The sequence below is a fragment of the Falco cherrug genome, chromosome 9 (assembly GCF_023634085.1).
Source record: "Falco cherrug isolate bFalChe1 chromosome 9, bFalChe1.pri, whole genome shotgun sequence".
Lineage (NCBI taxonomy): Eukaryota > Metazoa > Chordata > Aves > Falconiformes > Falconidae > Falco > Falco cherrug.
The window spans coordinates 57,444,025-57,459,036 of NC_073705.1; the positions used below are offsets into that span (position 1 = coordinate 57,444,025).

The window sequence follows — 15,012 nt, forward strand, 5'->3', positions numbered from 1 at the left end:
TTTATAGACAACACAGTTGCGTGGAAAAACAACAGTTGTAGTAATTCCTTTAGGAGGTGATGGGCACTGCAACTGACACAGGCAACAGCCTTAAACTCTTTTGATTCTACTCAAATTAAATAGGGAGAATATATTTATGTATCCTTTGCTGCAAATGCAGTCATTCTTTAAATCTGTGCAGAGCACTTCATTGCTGTCCAGCCCATTCCCATTCAGGTCAATAGGAGCTGGAGTATAGAAACTAACTGAAGCATTTGGCTCATGAAGTTTGCTAAAGAGAAATACATAACTTCAGACTGCAAAATCCTATCAATGTTTAACCTGTTTTTTAAAATCACATTCTGCCCTATGAGTATTTTCTTACAGTCACAGGCCAGTGGATGCACGCTGTGTGCCTTCTCACACACGCTGCAAGGCTGTATTCCCTGAGGCATATTATCTCTGTGTCTCATGGGGTATTAGCTAACTATAGATATATTACTCATACATACGGATGGTATTTTCATTTGGAAGATGTTAATCAAACATTCATGTTAGGCTGGTCACTGGACATTGTAGAGCAAGTATCTTGACATAGTATCAGCAACTCAGTGGTTACAGCAGATAAAACATAGGCTCTGAATCATTCTTGATACCATTTAGGTATAAATACATTGGTCAAATTGAGTTGGGGGGAAAAAAAACAGTCTTCTGAACTGCCTGTGACATAGAGTTCTGGAATTAACTTCCAGCCACAGCATTTTAAAATCTCTGTGTAATTGCTCAAATTAGGCCAGCACATCATGTAACACCTTAAAGATTTCATTCTTAAGGATGATCTTATAATGGGTAAATTAAATAGAACAATATATTGATTTCTAGGCTTGAACTTCATTTCTTTGTCATTTTTAAGGCATTTACAGTGACAGATATGCTCATGTTTACTGTTGGAGCAATGACATTATCCACAACACAGTTTAGTGTACAGTATGGAAATAAGTGAGCAATTTGTGCTGAAAATTGCCATGAATAGTGTGTTCCAGGTGGGTTTTTTTTAAGTACAATGTTAATATGCTTTAAAAATACAGGCATTAGCCTGTGAGATGCTGACTGCTTCTCAGTGTCATCTGACCTACATTATTTTCCATTCATTTTCTATAGTGCCAAGGAGCTCTAGACACCCATGTACCTGTCCTAAAGCAAATACAATTGAATGATGCAGGTGCCAGGTGCCTTTCCTTCTCTTACTAAGTTGCATTGAGGGACAGTACCATTGTCACTGTTTGTGACAAGATCTTGGTTTTTCGTCAATAATCCTTCATTTTGAGATTACAGGCTTAAATGAGAAGCCAAGTTTTTTTAGTACTGAAAGAACAGTTAGAACATGCTCTCTTCTACTGAAAAATTAATGAGTTTTCTCAGAATGCACATTTCCAAGTTTTCATCATTTCTTCCCCGCATCTCCCCCACTGTCTGCAGTGCCACCAGGTAAATAAGGAAAAGCTGCTGGTTGGGTTCACACTACGCAGTCCCAAACAGACAAGTAACTTATCATTGCCCTTTGTAAGAATGAGCAGATGTCTGTTTGCGAGGTTTGTGGACACATTTGAACAGAAGGTACTGTAACATAGTCCATTAATATCTAGGAAAAAATAAATAATTTGTTAAAATTCATTATTTAAAACATAGCATGAAATAAAAGTTTGTGCAAATAATCCAGTGAAAATATTTAACTATTTTACACGTGAGGATAAATTGTCTACAACAAGCATTTCCTAAATATTTCTTCTGAGGACCTGATTGGGCTTTGACATCCAGCTGGGTCATCGTGAGTTTTTGGCTTTGTCATTTCAGGTTAAAGATGTCCCTCTACCTGGGGAACCTTGGGGAACTGATAGAGAGCACAGCACACAATACAGTCTTGTTCCTATTATCCGTCTTCTCTGTCACCAGTGTCAGCAGCTCATCTGCATAGCACAGGCACAACTAAACAAGCAACTGCAGCAAATAAACACATCAGAAACTTCTTTGGATAATAACGCATGTCTGAATGTTTAGTCCTCTAAACCCTGGCCTTCATTTAGTTTGCAAATATCCTCATAACAAGAGCAATCTGAATGTATAAAATTTTGGAAGTGTGAATTAGTGTGAGAGAACAATGCATCTGTGTAACATCGCCAGTCCTTGGAATGCCCATGAGTAATTTATACCATTGTGTTCTATGGAGCATTGTTCTTTTATTCAGTCCTTGCAGTTTTCACACTTCAGAAATAGCCCTCTTTATCCCAGTGCTTCCACTTTCCTGCTCTGATCTGTTTACTTGGCAACGGTAGGAAAAATGTATTTGCACTGTATTAATAGACATACATTTCAAAGAAAAGTGTGGGCTGAGGATGGTAGATTTTTCTTCTATGCTAGATTCACATTGAGCAAATGGATCAGGAGAGGGACGGTAACATTTGTTTTCATAGCCAGTTTGTATGCATGTATTGTGGCTACACATCTATCTATACATGCTTAAATATAGGATCGCAGTCTGGAAACATGCACAACAAACCATTTTTTACTGAAGTGTGTTAGGATTGCTTCAGTAAGGATAGTGGCTGAACCATCCCAACATTTTTAGCAATGAGCCTATTCTTAGATACATGCTGTAAGTTTCACACAGACGTTTATATGTCTTTATCCAGACATCTTGGCTTTTGGTCAGACATTAAAACATGTACAAATTATCTGCAGTTGTTTGTATTGCAAAGTCTTGTCCAGCACACCATCACAGAGTTTGATGTCAGAAGCACTGAAATAGGGCTGGCTGCCCGTTGTCCTCAAGTAAAAGTCCGTATGTACAGCGGCACAGCAACTAGAAACTGAGGAAAGCCAGGTGGGCCTTAGAGAGGCAGCTAATCAGCAGTTCAGGTGGTTCAGGTAGCTGCTTTTCACACAGATAATTAATGTGTACAAGTAGCTGCTAATTGCACATTTCAGGAATGATTTATGAGGTGGCAGAGGGGAAAGAGGGACACAATCTAATTTCTTTGGGAACCTCTGCCATTCATACAATGGTATCAGCACAGCTGTGAGATGGGACATGATTAATGAACAGTGGGCAAACACACCACCATCATCCGGGACACTGTTTGGATGACACGCTTGTCAAAATAGAAAGTGGCACTTTGAGTGACGGCAAGTAACAGTACAGATTATGAGCTTTTTGTCTTTTAACTCGCTAATTCACTCAGATGTCAGGCTTAACACCCACCTTGGTTCTGAAATAAGGTCTGTTACGTCTATAAGAACAATTATTGGTGTAATGTGGATGATTATCATTGACTTGTTATGAGTGGGTTTGTGTTTATGAACAAAAGACTGCAGATATTTATTTTCTCTCTAGAGGTCCAGGGGAAAACAGATTTGGCAAGGACTAATATTTATACAGGACATTAAATCTAGACCTATGAACATCTCTGTTAAATGTCTGCTTCCAGTATTATATCTTGGCCGCTGCCTGGGAACACATTTTACCTATTGTCACGTACACCTCTTTTGCTATCTGACATGCACCACCCAAAATAAGTGTACAAAACCACTGCTTGTCTTTGCTTAGGAAGAGTGATGTGCACATCCTTGTGTTTATTGTACCTTCTTATCTGAGCTAAAGATAATATAAAGTAATATGATACCTTTTGCTGGCATTTTTGTGGTCTGATTAGCATATCAGTTTGCTGTACTTTTTTAATGCTGGTCTGTTTATCGTTGAAAAGATTGCTAATAAAATTTGAAAAAATTCAGCCATTTGAAAGAGTAAGTGTACATACAGGTCACTGCTGTAAAGAGCCAGTGTGACGTGTTTCACTGACATGAAAAGGAACATTTTGAACACTTTTCTCAATGAACTGTTTATGTATCAAAATAGTATTGAGTGTTTTACACTATGTTTTAAGACCTATTATATGAGGGGTATACTTCAAGGTGTGTAATCAAAGTGACTGTTTATTTCCTTTTATATGATACAGCCTTTTTTGATCGCTTCAACATTAAAGAGTGAATACATTTATTTCTATCTTTTATAGCTGTTAGAATTTGACAGAGAACTGTCAGTCTTTAAAGACAGATTGTATGAACTGGACATCTCATTTCCTCCCAGGTAAGATTCATATATAATTCATTTATTTAACTAGCTAGCTAAAGCATAATTGTTACTAGCACTGTAGGTAAAATGTGAGTGTTCCCATACACATTGGAGAAATTATAATGATCTTTGTTCCTTTCATAATGCTTAGTCTTCCCACATCCCCTCCATCAGTAAATAAACAGTGACAGTGGAGTCTGCATGCCAATAGTGCTCTATAGCTCCTCGCTCGCATTCAGCTGATCCTGTCTTTTATAGCTGCTCTTAAAATAGACCTGACATGATGTGTGCTGAGAGATGTGTAGCTACTTCTAAGCAGCTGGACCTAGATGACCTGTTAAAATATACTGTAACCATAAAGACAGTCTTTGCCTCAAGCTGTTGAGAACGGGCTAGCGATGGCAGTCCTACGGATAGACTGGGAGTGGGGGTGCAGAGCCTGATGCCATTGCTCAAGGGGGGATCCAAGAGGAGTATCAGGAGAGAGGGCAGGAACTTGGATTCTGCTTTTTCAGTTTCAGTAAACATGTTATATAACTCCTAAGACTATTAATTTGGCTTTTTTAATACACATGCATGATCATCAGCTATATCCCTTAAGCTTATTTTAGCCATGAATAGACAAGTATTGCTATCATACAAAAGCAAGGTTTTTGGAAATGGCAGTCCTGTTCAGGAGAAATCAAGAAAAATTTGGTACAGTATTAAACATGTATGGCCCCTTTCCAAGAATGAAGAAGTCAGATCTCACAGCTGCTTTTAAGGGAAATACTGTATTCACAAAGAAAGTTAAAGTTCAAGAAATCATAGATAAAAACATACTTTTTATATACTTTCTTTAAAATAGATACAATATTCTTAAATATTGCTATTTTGTCCTTTATGGTCAGGTAGAAAAGTATGATGTTTTGGCACACACTAAGAAAAAATTTGGAAAGCTTGCCTTTTTGTTATCATAATCTCATTAATTCTCACCAGCCAGCTGCGATACTGATTATATTGGTCCCTTGGGACAATGGAAGTATGCATGGAGAGGTTACCGCTGCTCTAAATTGTTCTTATTGATTGAGTATGATAACAGAAGACCAGCAGTGTGTACCTCTCTGAGTGTATTCCATTAGTTGTGTACCTGGTCAGAGTAAAAGGAGGTGAGGGGAAATAGATACAGATTTTTTACCAGAAATACTCTTCTACTTGATTTCACCAACATTATTGCTTTCAGCCAGAACAAGGTTTGGCAAAAAAATGTTGCATGAATGGTTTGCAGATTCTTCAAACCTTTCTGGCAATACAGTTTGGTGTCATTCTGCTTTCAAGCAAAGTTTGGTGTGAGTAGTCTTTGTATCAAAGCTGTGCTTTTGATCTGTCTGTGAAATGATGTGAACATCTGGCCAGGGTCTAAACCCTTGAAAATTTTATTTACACAAGTGTGTCCAAATCTCAGTAGAGGTTTCTGTTATTAGTTTTAGTGGTTAGGTTTCCTGCAAATTACAGCTAGACTGGATACAACCCAGAATTTTCCTCGCAGCTACCAAGGGCCATGCCCTATGAGGTTGTGGCCTTTCCTCTCCTTTACATCCCATTGGAGCAAGTAGCGCTGGGAAACCTCCAGGAATGAAATATAGGTAGAACAAAAGCCAGAACCGATACTCTACGGGAGCCACCTGGTAGCCATGCAGGGAAGGGCACAGCTAGGACTCAGAACGGTGAAGCCTCAGGCCAGCACTGGGTCTCCAGGCAAGGACACCAAGAACTTGCAGAAGCAGCCAGAAGAGGAAAGCTCTAGCAAGTTACCTGATGCGAGACTAGGGCAATGGAGCAGGGCTGCAGAGGAGGGAGGACTGGGCAAGGATGATCCAGAGTACTGGGGGAGAGTGGTGAAAACTGTAGGAAGACTGAGGTGGCTGCAGGACGCTGCCCCATAGGATGTGGCAGTGAGTTGGTGTTGTGCTTCCCAGGTGAAAACAGGTATCTGGGAAAAAGATTTTCTGTGTCCCTTCATAGCACTGATCCACAGAGAGAGTGGTAGACTGCTGCTGTCAGTTCCTAGGAATCCCTGTCAGGCCCAGGTAACACCACTTCTCCTTGATGGATGGCCGGAATGGAGCTTGAAAGTGCCATCATGTAAGACCGTCTAAAGAGATAAAGAAGCCTTGGGGGAAGACGGAGGATGTTTGACAAAATAATTAGAAGTTAAACCAGGAGTAAATAGGAGGGCCTGTGACCGAGAACCACTGACGTCGCTGTAAAGCCAGCAGCAAGCTTTGGGGGGATGGATGGGAAGGACCATATGAACAGGAACAGCATCTGAATACTTTGACATAGAGCATTAACATCCCAAGTTATGTATTTCAATAACATTAACATTTTAAGCTACCGTATCTACTGTATAAGTCTATTACTGTCGAGGACAAAAATATTAAAGTACTACACTAGAGATGAACCCCTGGTAAAAAAATACAAGACCAGGTGAAAAAGTTCCATCCCAGAAATCCCTGTGGGTGAAACACAGATTTTGACTTTGTCTAATTAATGTAATGAGTGAAATGAAAGAAATACTCTGTAATATGAGCTAAGCATCATCTCCCCTCCTCTGCCCACATGCTTGTCGACTTGGCTAGGAAACTACAGGAGCAGTCCCTGAGATCGTAGAGCTGCCATCAAGGAGGGCAGTCACCAGTTTCTGATGGCAACTTGTCTGCTGCCAGCTCCTTCTTTCTCAGTCTTATTGCTTGGTTTTGTTTCCTTGCAAAACCAAAGCCAAATCTAGTTCATGTCTTTCTTTTGTTTTGTACACGGCACCAATATTAGAGATTAAATATTCCATTAAGTACAATTTTGGCTTGCAGAGTTGAAGTCGAGGCAGCTGAGCCCTGCCTGTCGTAATCTGTGTTACGGGATGTGATGGACTCGGGTCCTACATTCAGACCCCTCGCTCTCCCCCAGAACAAGGGGCCATCATATGCTCGCTGTCAGCATGACACCTGCCGTGGGCATTCCAGTGTGGAGTCAGAGAAGCACAGAATGGTTTGGGTTAGAAGGGACCTTGAAGACCACCCAGTCCCACCCCCCTGCCCTGGGCAGGGCCCCCTCCCCCCAGCCCAGGCTGCTCCCAGCCCCATCCAGCCTGGCCTTGAGCACTGCCAGGGATGGGGCACCCACAGCTGCTCTGGGCAAGTTGGGTATGGCTCTGCAGGAAGCAGCACGCTGTCTCCAGAGCTGCTGGTGAGTCCTGCTTGGGGTGGCAACCAGCAGTCACATTACTCTTGCTTCTGTTGTCTTTCAAATAAGATGAAAAACCAAGATCCTGACCGCTTCTTGCCATCAAAGATCCCATAACATTTTTGCAAAAGCATAGACTTGTAGACACGTGCTCTGGCCAAACGCCCTGTAATTGCATTCCACCTCCCCAAACACACTGTTGCTTTAGCTGGATTTGGCGATATTCTTCGCCTCCTGCCCCAAGGGGCTGCGCAGCGTGCCAGGGCCGTGCTGGGTTGCTGCTGCACTGTGGCACTAAGGGATGTGAAGCTCAGCAGTTGTCTGCAGGCCACAGCTCCTTAACTCGCTCAGACGCTTGCAAAAAAAGATCTGCACTACCAAGGTGGAAGCAGGCATTTCTGAGCAGGGACCCTGTCCAGATCTTGGGAAACAGCCATGAAGGATTGTTTCTGGCTTCACCTATTCGCTTTTCTGTTCCCACTCAGTTCCCAGCTTTGTGGCTTTGTGAGCAGCCTGGGGCGCGAGAAGGGTGTACATTGTAATGTGGCAATCCTTTCCTCGACCTCCAAAGGGCTGCAGAGAACCAGACCTACGGCTGCTGTTCTCACCTACATCAAAGGGGAGCAGTGGAGGGGATAAGCGTGCAGCTTTGCCGGCTACTCGCTCTGTTTCCTTCTTACAACTAAGTAATAGTAATAATAATAAATAGTAATACATTTTTATATACTGAAAGCTGGCATGGAAGGGGTGCTAAAACTGAGTTTCTACAACACAAAATTTATTTGAACTTAAGCAGAGAATACTGATAAAATAAGAGAACTGAATATGCAAATATTACTAAAAATACAGGGCGCAAAACCAACCAGTTAAACTCATACACAAAGAGAAATTGGCTTTATGTTAGGGTGCTTTTTTTCACCCATCCCTCCTTGTTCTCTGGGTCATATGGGAAGGGAATCCTGCTTTCAAATCCTGCTTTCCATTCTGTAGTCCTTGCATGGGCGCCAGGCTCAGTAAGAAGTCTTGCCTAAATGAAGTACTGCATAACTGGGTTCACAGAGTAACTGCAGGTCAGTGTCCTATTTTTGTTTATGAAACTAAGCACATTGATTTTCCTGGAAGATATAATTTGATTTATTTTTCTCTGTATTGAAATAATGATGACAATGTGCTATTCACTGCAAAACCAGGTATCATGAGTAGGCAAAAAGCAGCGGTTTTAATGTAGGACATTTTCTTTTTAACTCAGAACTTTTCACTTATTCAAGAAAGAAATGAAATGTATGGCCTAAATATCTTGGTTTCACTTTCACTTCCTAGTAGTTTTTCATCCATTTTTTCCTACTTTTTTTTTTCTACTGGAAGAAAGAAAATATGTAGCTTATGACTTAGCTACTTTTACATACTCTTTGTAAATACGAGCTTAATATGTGTTTGTAATATATCCAGTCATAGATTATATATAGTACATATATCATACTAGACTTTTTATTTTTAACTATAGGAGGGTATGATCAGTCCTGTATATTTAGAAACTGCTTCTTTAAGCTTTTTGGTATTCTTAGCTGGAAAGTGTATGGTGCATCCATTTGTTCTGTAAATGCATCAAAGCAAGCCCTTTTCACTGGAGAGAGACACAAAGAAAGTTCTGGTCACTTTTTATGTCAGGCTTCTGGGCTTAATTAGTGATCATTTGAATTCAGAACGAAGTTTTAAGCAATTGTAATGATAGCCTTAAAGCAGTATTTCAGAATTTGTTTACTACATTATATTTTCATTATGGTCCATTGGCTCAGTCTATGAATTACTCTGTGCTTCTGTTCTTGATCTGTGGTGTTATAGTCTTATGTCATAGAATGCTGGCCAACAATCGAAGGCAGAGTATCTCAGTTAAAATGGTACTGAATACATCTAGTACAATGAAAGGTAAATTAGGACAGTTATCTCTTTCTTTCACTTGCTTTATCATTTGTACATACAATTAATTGCCTGATCTGCACACGGAGATCTACAAATCGATAGCACAGTTTCATTCCTTTCATGTAAATTTTATCCTCAAAAAGCATTCTTGAGATTCAGTGTACTCTTGAGATAAATGCAAAAGGTCACATCCCTTTGAGTTGCAGCAGGCTAAATCACTTATAAATTCATTTTTTATCAGCATAAACTGTTTATTCTCTGGACTTTATCATGAGATCTTATTGATACACTACCATAGCTGGCCTGGGGTTGAAAGCTTTACTCCTTTGAATTAGTGGTATTTTTGTGGTTAACTTCAGTGAGGGCCAAAATTTCAGCCTGAGCAGTTTTCTTGGTTTGTTTTCACGCCACTCCTAGAGCGGCGTTACACCATCATCCAGATACCTCAGGTGTCAATCTGGACAGGTAGAACAGAAACACGCTGCAGTTACTGACAGTTTTACCGTGCTTCCCTGCATAACATGGAATGCAGACCAAGGTCCAAGTCCGAACCTTCCAGCCAGTGCTGGCTGGTGACCTGACATGTCCAAATTCGGAGAACCAACCCAGTTCTTGGTAAGAGGGATTGTATTGAATAAAAACCACTGGTTTTGTAGCATAAAAATGAGCAGAGTCCCAGTTAAAATAATAACTTTTCATGGTGCCAGGTGTTATGGTGAATGCACGAGAGAATGACTGTCTTCAGGAGGAAAGCCTTGAGTTAAGCTGGCTCTGACCCGCGTTCTCGTCGAGAACCACAGGCAGTGAACCCAGTCCTGATTTCCCACACCTTAGTCCCCATTCCTACTTATTTCAGCAGCACCATCAGACCTTCATGCACTGTACAAATCTCCTCATCAAGACTGCGAAAACTTGTTGGTATACAGAGGATGACCAGAATTGTTTTTCTCTTAAATAGTGTTTTTCTCAGTTATGACAGTACAAGTATTTCAGAGTTTAATTTTAAATTTGAGTCTGTGGTTACAAAACATGAGGGTAAACTTAGTGCTGTTCTAGAAAGTATTTGGAAGTTTTGATGTTCTCAAATTGCTTATGTGCTTAGGAGTACATAAGGGACTGGGAAAATAATCAAATCTGATCATGCATATTCTCAGTTTTCATTTAAAATTATGAAATTATTTCCTCTGTTGTAATAATCTAAATGGAGAGGATGTTTTTGTACATTTCCATGTTTTAATTGTTTTCTGTCAGTAGATCTGCATCTTTTAGAATTAATTTCTCTGTCCCTTCTCCTTAATTTCAATCAAAGCTTTGACAGTTGTGTAGACATACATTTTTATCCTGATAAGATTATTTTTTTAAAAAGAAATCACTATACTTTGCTCTTTAGATGAACCTTCTTAAAAGCAAGCTGTTGTCCAAAATTTTCATACTCCATTTTCAAAGTTATATCTTCTCGTAAAGCACCGTAAGTTCTGCACAAGACAACATCACGATGCTGTGCTGTGTCCTGGCTCCAGTTTGGAGAAACAGACAGTGTCTGAACTCGGCACTTGAGCGCAGGCTGCCACAGCTGAACAAGCAGCTCTCTGCTGCCTTGTGCTTTGCCACTGAGAGCACGGTCAGTACAAGCTGTAAATTCATATCGCTTGTGCTCAAGAAGCTATCCGTCAGGCCAGGCCTGACAAGCCCTGGCACTGCTTACCCCGTGATGAATTTGGCTTTCCCGTGTTAGCAATGGCCCCGGAGCTGGAGAGTCATGATGCTGCCTCGGGGACATGCTGGCCATCCCACCGGCCAAGGGGCGAGGGGGTTGCTTAGGTGCAGGAGCAGGACATTCACCTTGGGACACAAATGGCAAGACAACAGCGTGCTTGGTTCTCAGGGAAAAGGGACTGCTAGATTGCCTCCATGCATTGATAAAAATCTCCCATATTCATAAACGTTAGGGAATGTGACCTTCTGTGAGGCAGTATCCAAATGACAGGGGAGAGTTACCACGCTTGCTGTCTAGGATTTAGGGAACATAATAAAGGAAAGATTACCAAGTGAGAAAAACAAAACAAAAGGCATTTTTTATGTGCTTTCTCATAGAACACACCACTTAGGGTACAAAAAAATGCAAATTGTCTGTTACAAAAAATCCTCAAGATTCTTCTTATCTTTTTATTTAGGGACCTAAATTTTTTGAAGTTGTCAGACCTTCTTGTTTCCAGTTTTTCATTACACTGAGATGGCATTTCAATATAAGTAGTAATAGAAATGTTGAGTTCTTGAGTAATTTTCTAACTCTAAAATGCCATGATGAAATGATGGTGTGTTGTAATACTTCTCTGTTTTTTTGTTCTTCTTTACTGTATTTATAGCTGTAGATTGTATTATGCTCTTCAAAATTCATGTGCATTGTGCTTTTCTGTAGTTTGTTGCCTTCTTTTTTCAGTTGATTGTAAACTACATTCGATAATCAGCAAGAGCACTTAACCCTCATCACTTCTTAGAGAAAACATCTCAGGAATCATTATTCACAGGTCTTGGCAAAAACTTAGGTCTCTGTATATTTCCAGCTACTGCATCATGCATTTTACTACCAGCTTTTAAAAACTGAACTTTATGCAAACCTTTTCTTATTTTCTTTCTAGTCCCTGTGCTAATGGGTCCTAAAATTGAAATTTTGATGTTGTAAGAAGTATCAAATAAAAAGTTACTTCTTAATTCTGTGGAGAGTTGGGACCCTGTACTGAGTCAAGAATACTTCAAAATTTTTTTTTAAACTACTGACTTCTTGCTTGTCTCTAAGCGATAGCATAGATAATTCTGTAAAGAAATTGAAATACCAAAGGCTCTTTCCCCGCATTGCTCTGTTTGCCAAGTCTGGACAGCCATGGCGGAAGTAAGAACATTGCTGTACCGCTGTCTTTTCACTGTTCGGTGTTTAAAAGAGAAATGAAACTAAGCTGATGCCCTCCATAACAAGTTAATGCAAATCTTCCATGCTTTTTGATCATTTGAATGGGGATCCACCTTTGTTTAAACCCTCTGAGAGAAGGTGTGCTAAGTTCCATTGTGAAAGGCTGCACAAAACCACAGTGTAGCTAAGTTAATATAACCTTGCAGGCCTGGCTTGAATCACTGAAAGCCAGAATGGTCAATTCTATATTTAGAAAAGCTGTTTTTCAAGCCTTTATATGTTTATAATGACCATTAAAGTTTATTGTAGGTTGAAACTTGACATGAGAGGTCCCAAAACAAGTAAAATGCTTACTTCCCTTTGGCTAACAGCAAGATTTCAGAAGAAAAGCACTGTATCAAGCTGTGGCCTGACTATTTTCCTACCCATATAGCCTATCTGCTTCGGGTTATTCATTTTGAATACAGCAGGTGTAAGGTCAAAAAAACAAAGCACAAAAGTGGAGGATGCTGTTACCCCATGGCCAGCCATCCACCAGGAAGTGGAGGAGCAGAGATGAGTTCTGCTCTCAGGGCTGCATCTACTATTCGCAGGAAACGATGACTAGACCAAATACAAAAAACAGTTCTAGGAGCAGAGACCAAAGCCTTGGCATGGTTGATTAGACAGCAGGTGAATAAGAATTTTCAGAATTACCACTTTGGCCTTAGTTGGGTATAAAACAAATTGAAGTTCTTTGGTTTTGTCTAGCCACTAAATTGACTTGCAAGTCTACAATTTCCCTTTTTTCCTGCCCTTTCAAAACACTGGTTTGCTTTTAAGTTTTCAAACTACTAAGCAATACGCAAATGTCATTTGTTGGATTTTACATAAATAAGTTAATATTTTTAATCATGCATTAGTTTTGGTAGGTATAGATCATAGTTGTTTATATAATAATAGTTCTATGGTAATTTATAATTACAGTGTATTATAAATTGAATTTTTAGCTATAAATGGAACAGTATTAAGGCAATGCAGTAAATCCATGTGAATGTGTATGCAAGTGGGTTTCTGCAAGGTCTTAGTAGACTCTGTGTTAGTGAATGTTAGCTTCAGGACTCTTCCCAGTCAACTTTGTATGTGGGAAGGATTCCAAATCCACTTTTGAACTCTCCTACCAACCACATCTAAAAATAGCATTTCTGCAGGCACACTTGCGGAACTCCAAACAAAACAAAACCGTTGTTCTTCTACAATGCAAAAGTGCAATTTAGTTTAAGACCATAGGTCTGCTTGATCTTACGTGAATTCTTCATCCTACCCTGCGTCACCATCCTGCTGCAGTGCGGAGGCAGGGGTGGTCAGGCAATTGCCCCTCCAAACCATTCAGAACAAAGCCTTGCCTGAGCACATCACTTACAGTGTCTGCTTAATTTGCAAGGATGTCAGTTATCTCTGTTCAGCAGGGCACTTAATACCTAGGCATTTTTCTGAATTTCCTCTTCAGTTCTGGGTTCCTTTTAATTTATCAAATATGTGCTTAAGTTGTATCAGCGTACCATGCTGTATAACCCGTGCCTTGCAGAGAAGCATGCTAGTGACGCAGTGAATGAACTGTGGAGGAAAAATGTCTTAGCCTGCTAGCTCTCAACCTGTATGTGTCAAAGCTGTTTCACCCCCAGTCAGCAGCCTCTGCCCACGTGGTTCCCCAGCACATTCTTGCACTTGACAGTCAAGACCCCCAGCAACCTGCCACGGGAGAGCTGTCTGCACTTAAAATGCAGCCATCTCCCGAGCCAGCAGGGAGAACGGTCCGAGTCCGCTGTTCCTCTCCCCAGTCAAGAGGTTAGCCTCTTCGAAGCCCACCCCGTTCCTCATTTGTCTTCCCTTGGGCTGAGAACAGAAGTAACAAACCACGCTGCCTTCAGCAGCAGCAGATCTTTCCCCGATCCTCCAAAAATTTGCCAAAAGCGAAGGCAGGCTGGAAGAGAAATCACAGCTTAATAAGAAGTCACAGACTGCATTACAAGTCTGCTATCTTTGCACACAAAATAAAGGCCCCTTCTAATGGAGTATTTTTCAGACATTATTCACCCATTCCTATACTCCTATATTTTGAGGCCTTTTACTTTATATAGTGAATATTCATGTTTTCTTCTCATTACCCTTTGTAATCTAATGTAGCCCGTAGCAACCTTAGCCATTGGAGACTAAATACAATTCAGAATTTTAAACTCTGTAAGCTCTGTCAGTCACAGGCTGAACAGCCTGGCTGTGAGCAAACAGCAAGCCCAGTGTGAGGCTGGAAAAGTTTGCAGTGGTCAGCAATCATTGCAGAAGGCGGTAGGTGTGAAAAAAGAAGTAACGACATTGTGGTCAGTCAGTATACAGGTGGGCAATTGTTACCTTTATCGCTGTTCTCCATTAATTATTATAATTATTCTTGTAGGTGTTGTATAGCAAAGATAGGAGCTGACTTTAGCAAGAGTTCACACCCACCAACAAGGTTTGCTTTTAGATAAGTCTGCATGCACAGTAATCTCATGTATTAATCATTCTCTTAAAGTGACCTATTCTTGTTTGTTGTTGCATTAGGCTGTCATGTAATTTACTGGTTGGACATATGTTTGTGTCTTAGATATCCTCTGTGTGGTATTTTTCTCAAGCAGACCCTCTGCATTGACAGTATCTTGGCTTTGACACCAATCACCAGGAGACAAGTTGAATCTCATTTACTATTGGAAGACAACTGCTTCTTTGGAATTCTCTCTGGCTCTGGTCCCTTATTCTGCCCGAATCCTGTTTAGTCTATAATCTATATATTCTCTACCCTTGCGTTTTGTCCTGTGACCTTGTTTTATTCTAGTAGGTT

General features: G+C 40.4%; 1 protein-coding gene across 2 annotated transcripts in view; it reads left to right on the forward strand.

Annotated features, from left to right (window-relative positions):
- Positions 1-15,012, forward strand: part of INPP5A (inositol polyphosphate-5-phosphatase A) — a 257,300-nt gene that overhangs the window by 227,728 nt on the left and 14,560 nt on the right. For both annotated transcript variants that reach the window (XM_055720024.1, XM_027805062.2), the window contains exon 12: positions 4,050-4,123. In XM_055720024.1, coding sequence (XP_055575999.1) covers positions 4,050-4,123 — 74 coding nt within the window. The remainder of the gene's footprint in view (positions 1-4,049; positions 4,124-15,012) is intronic.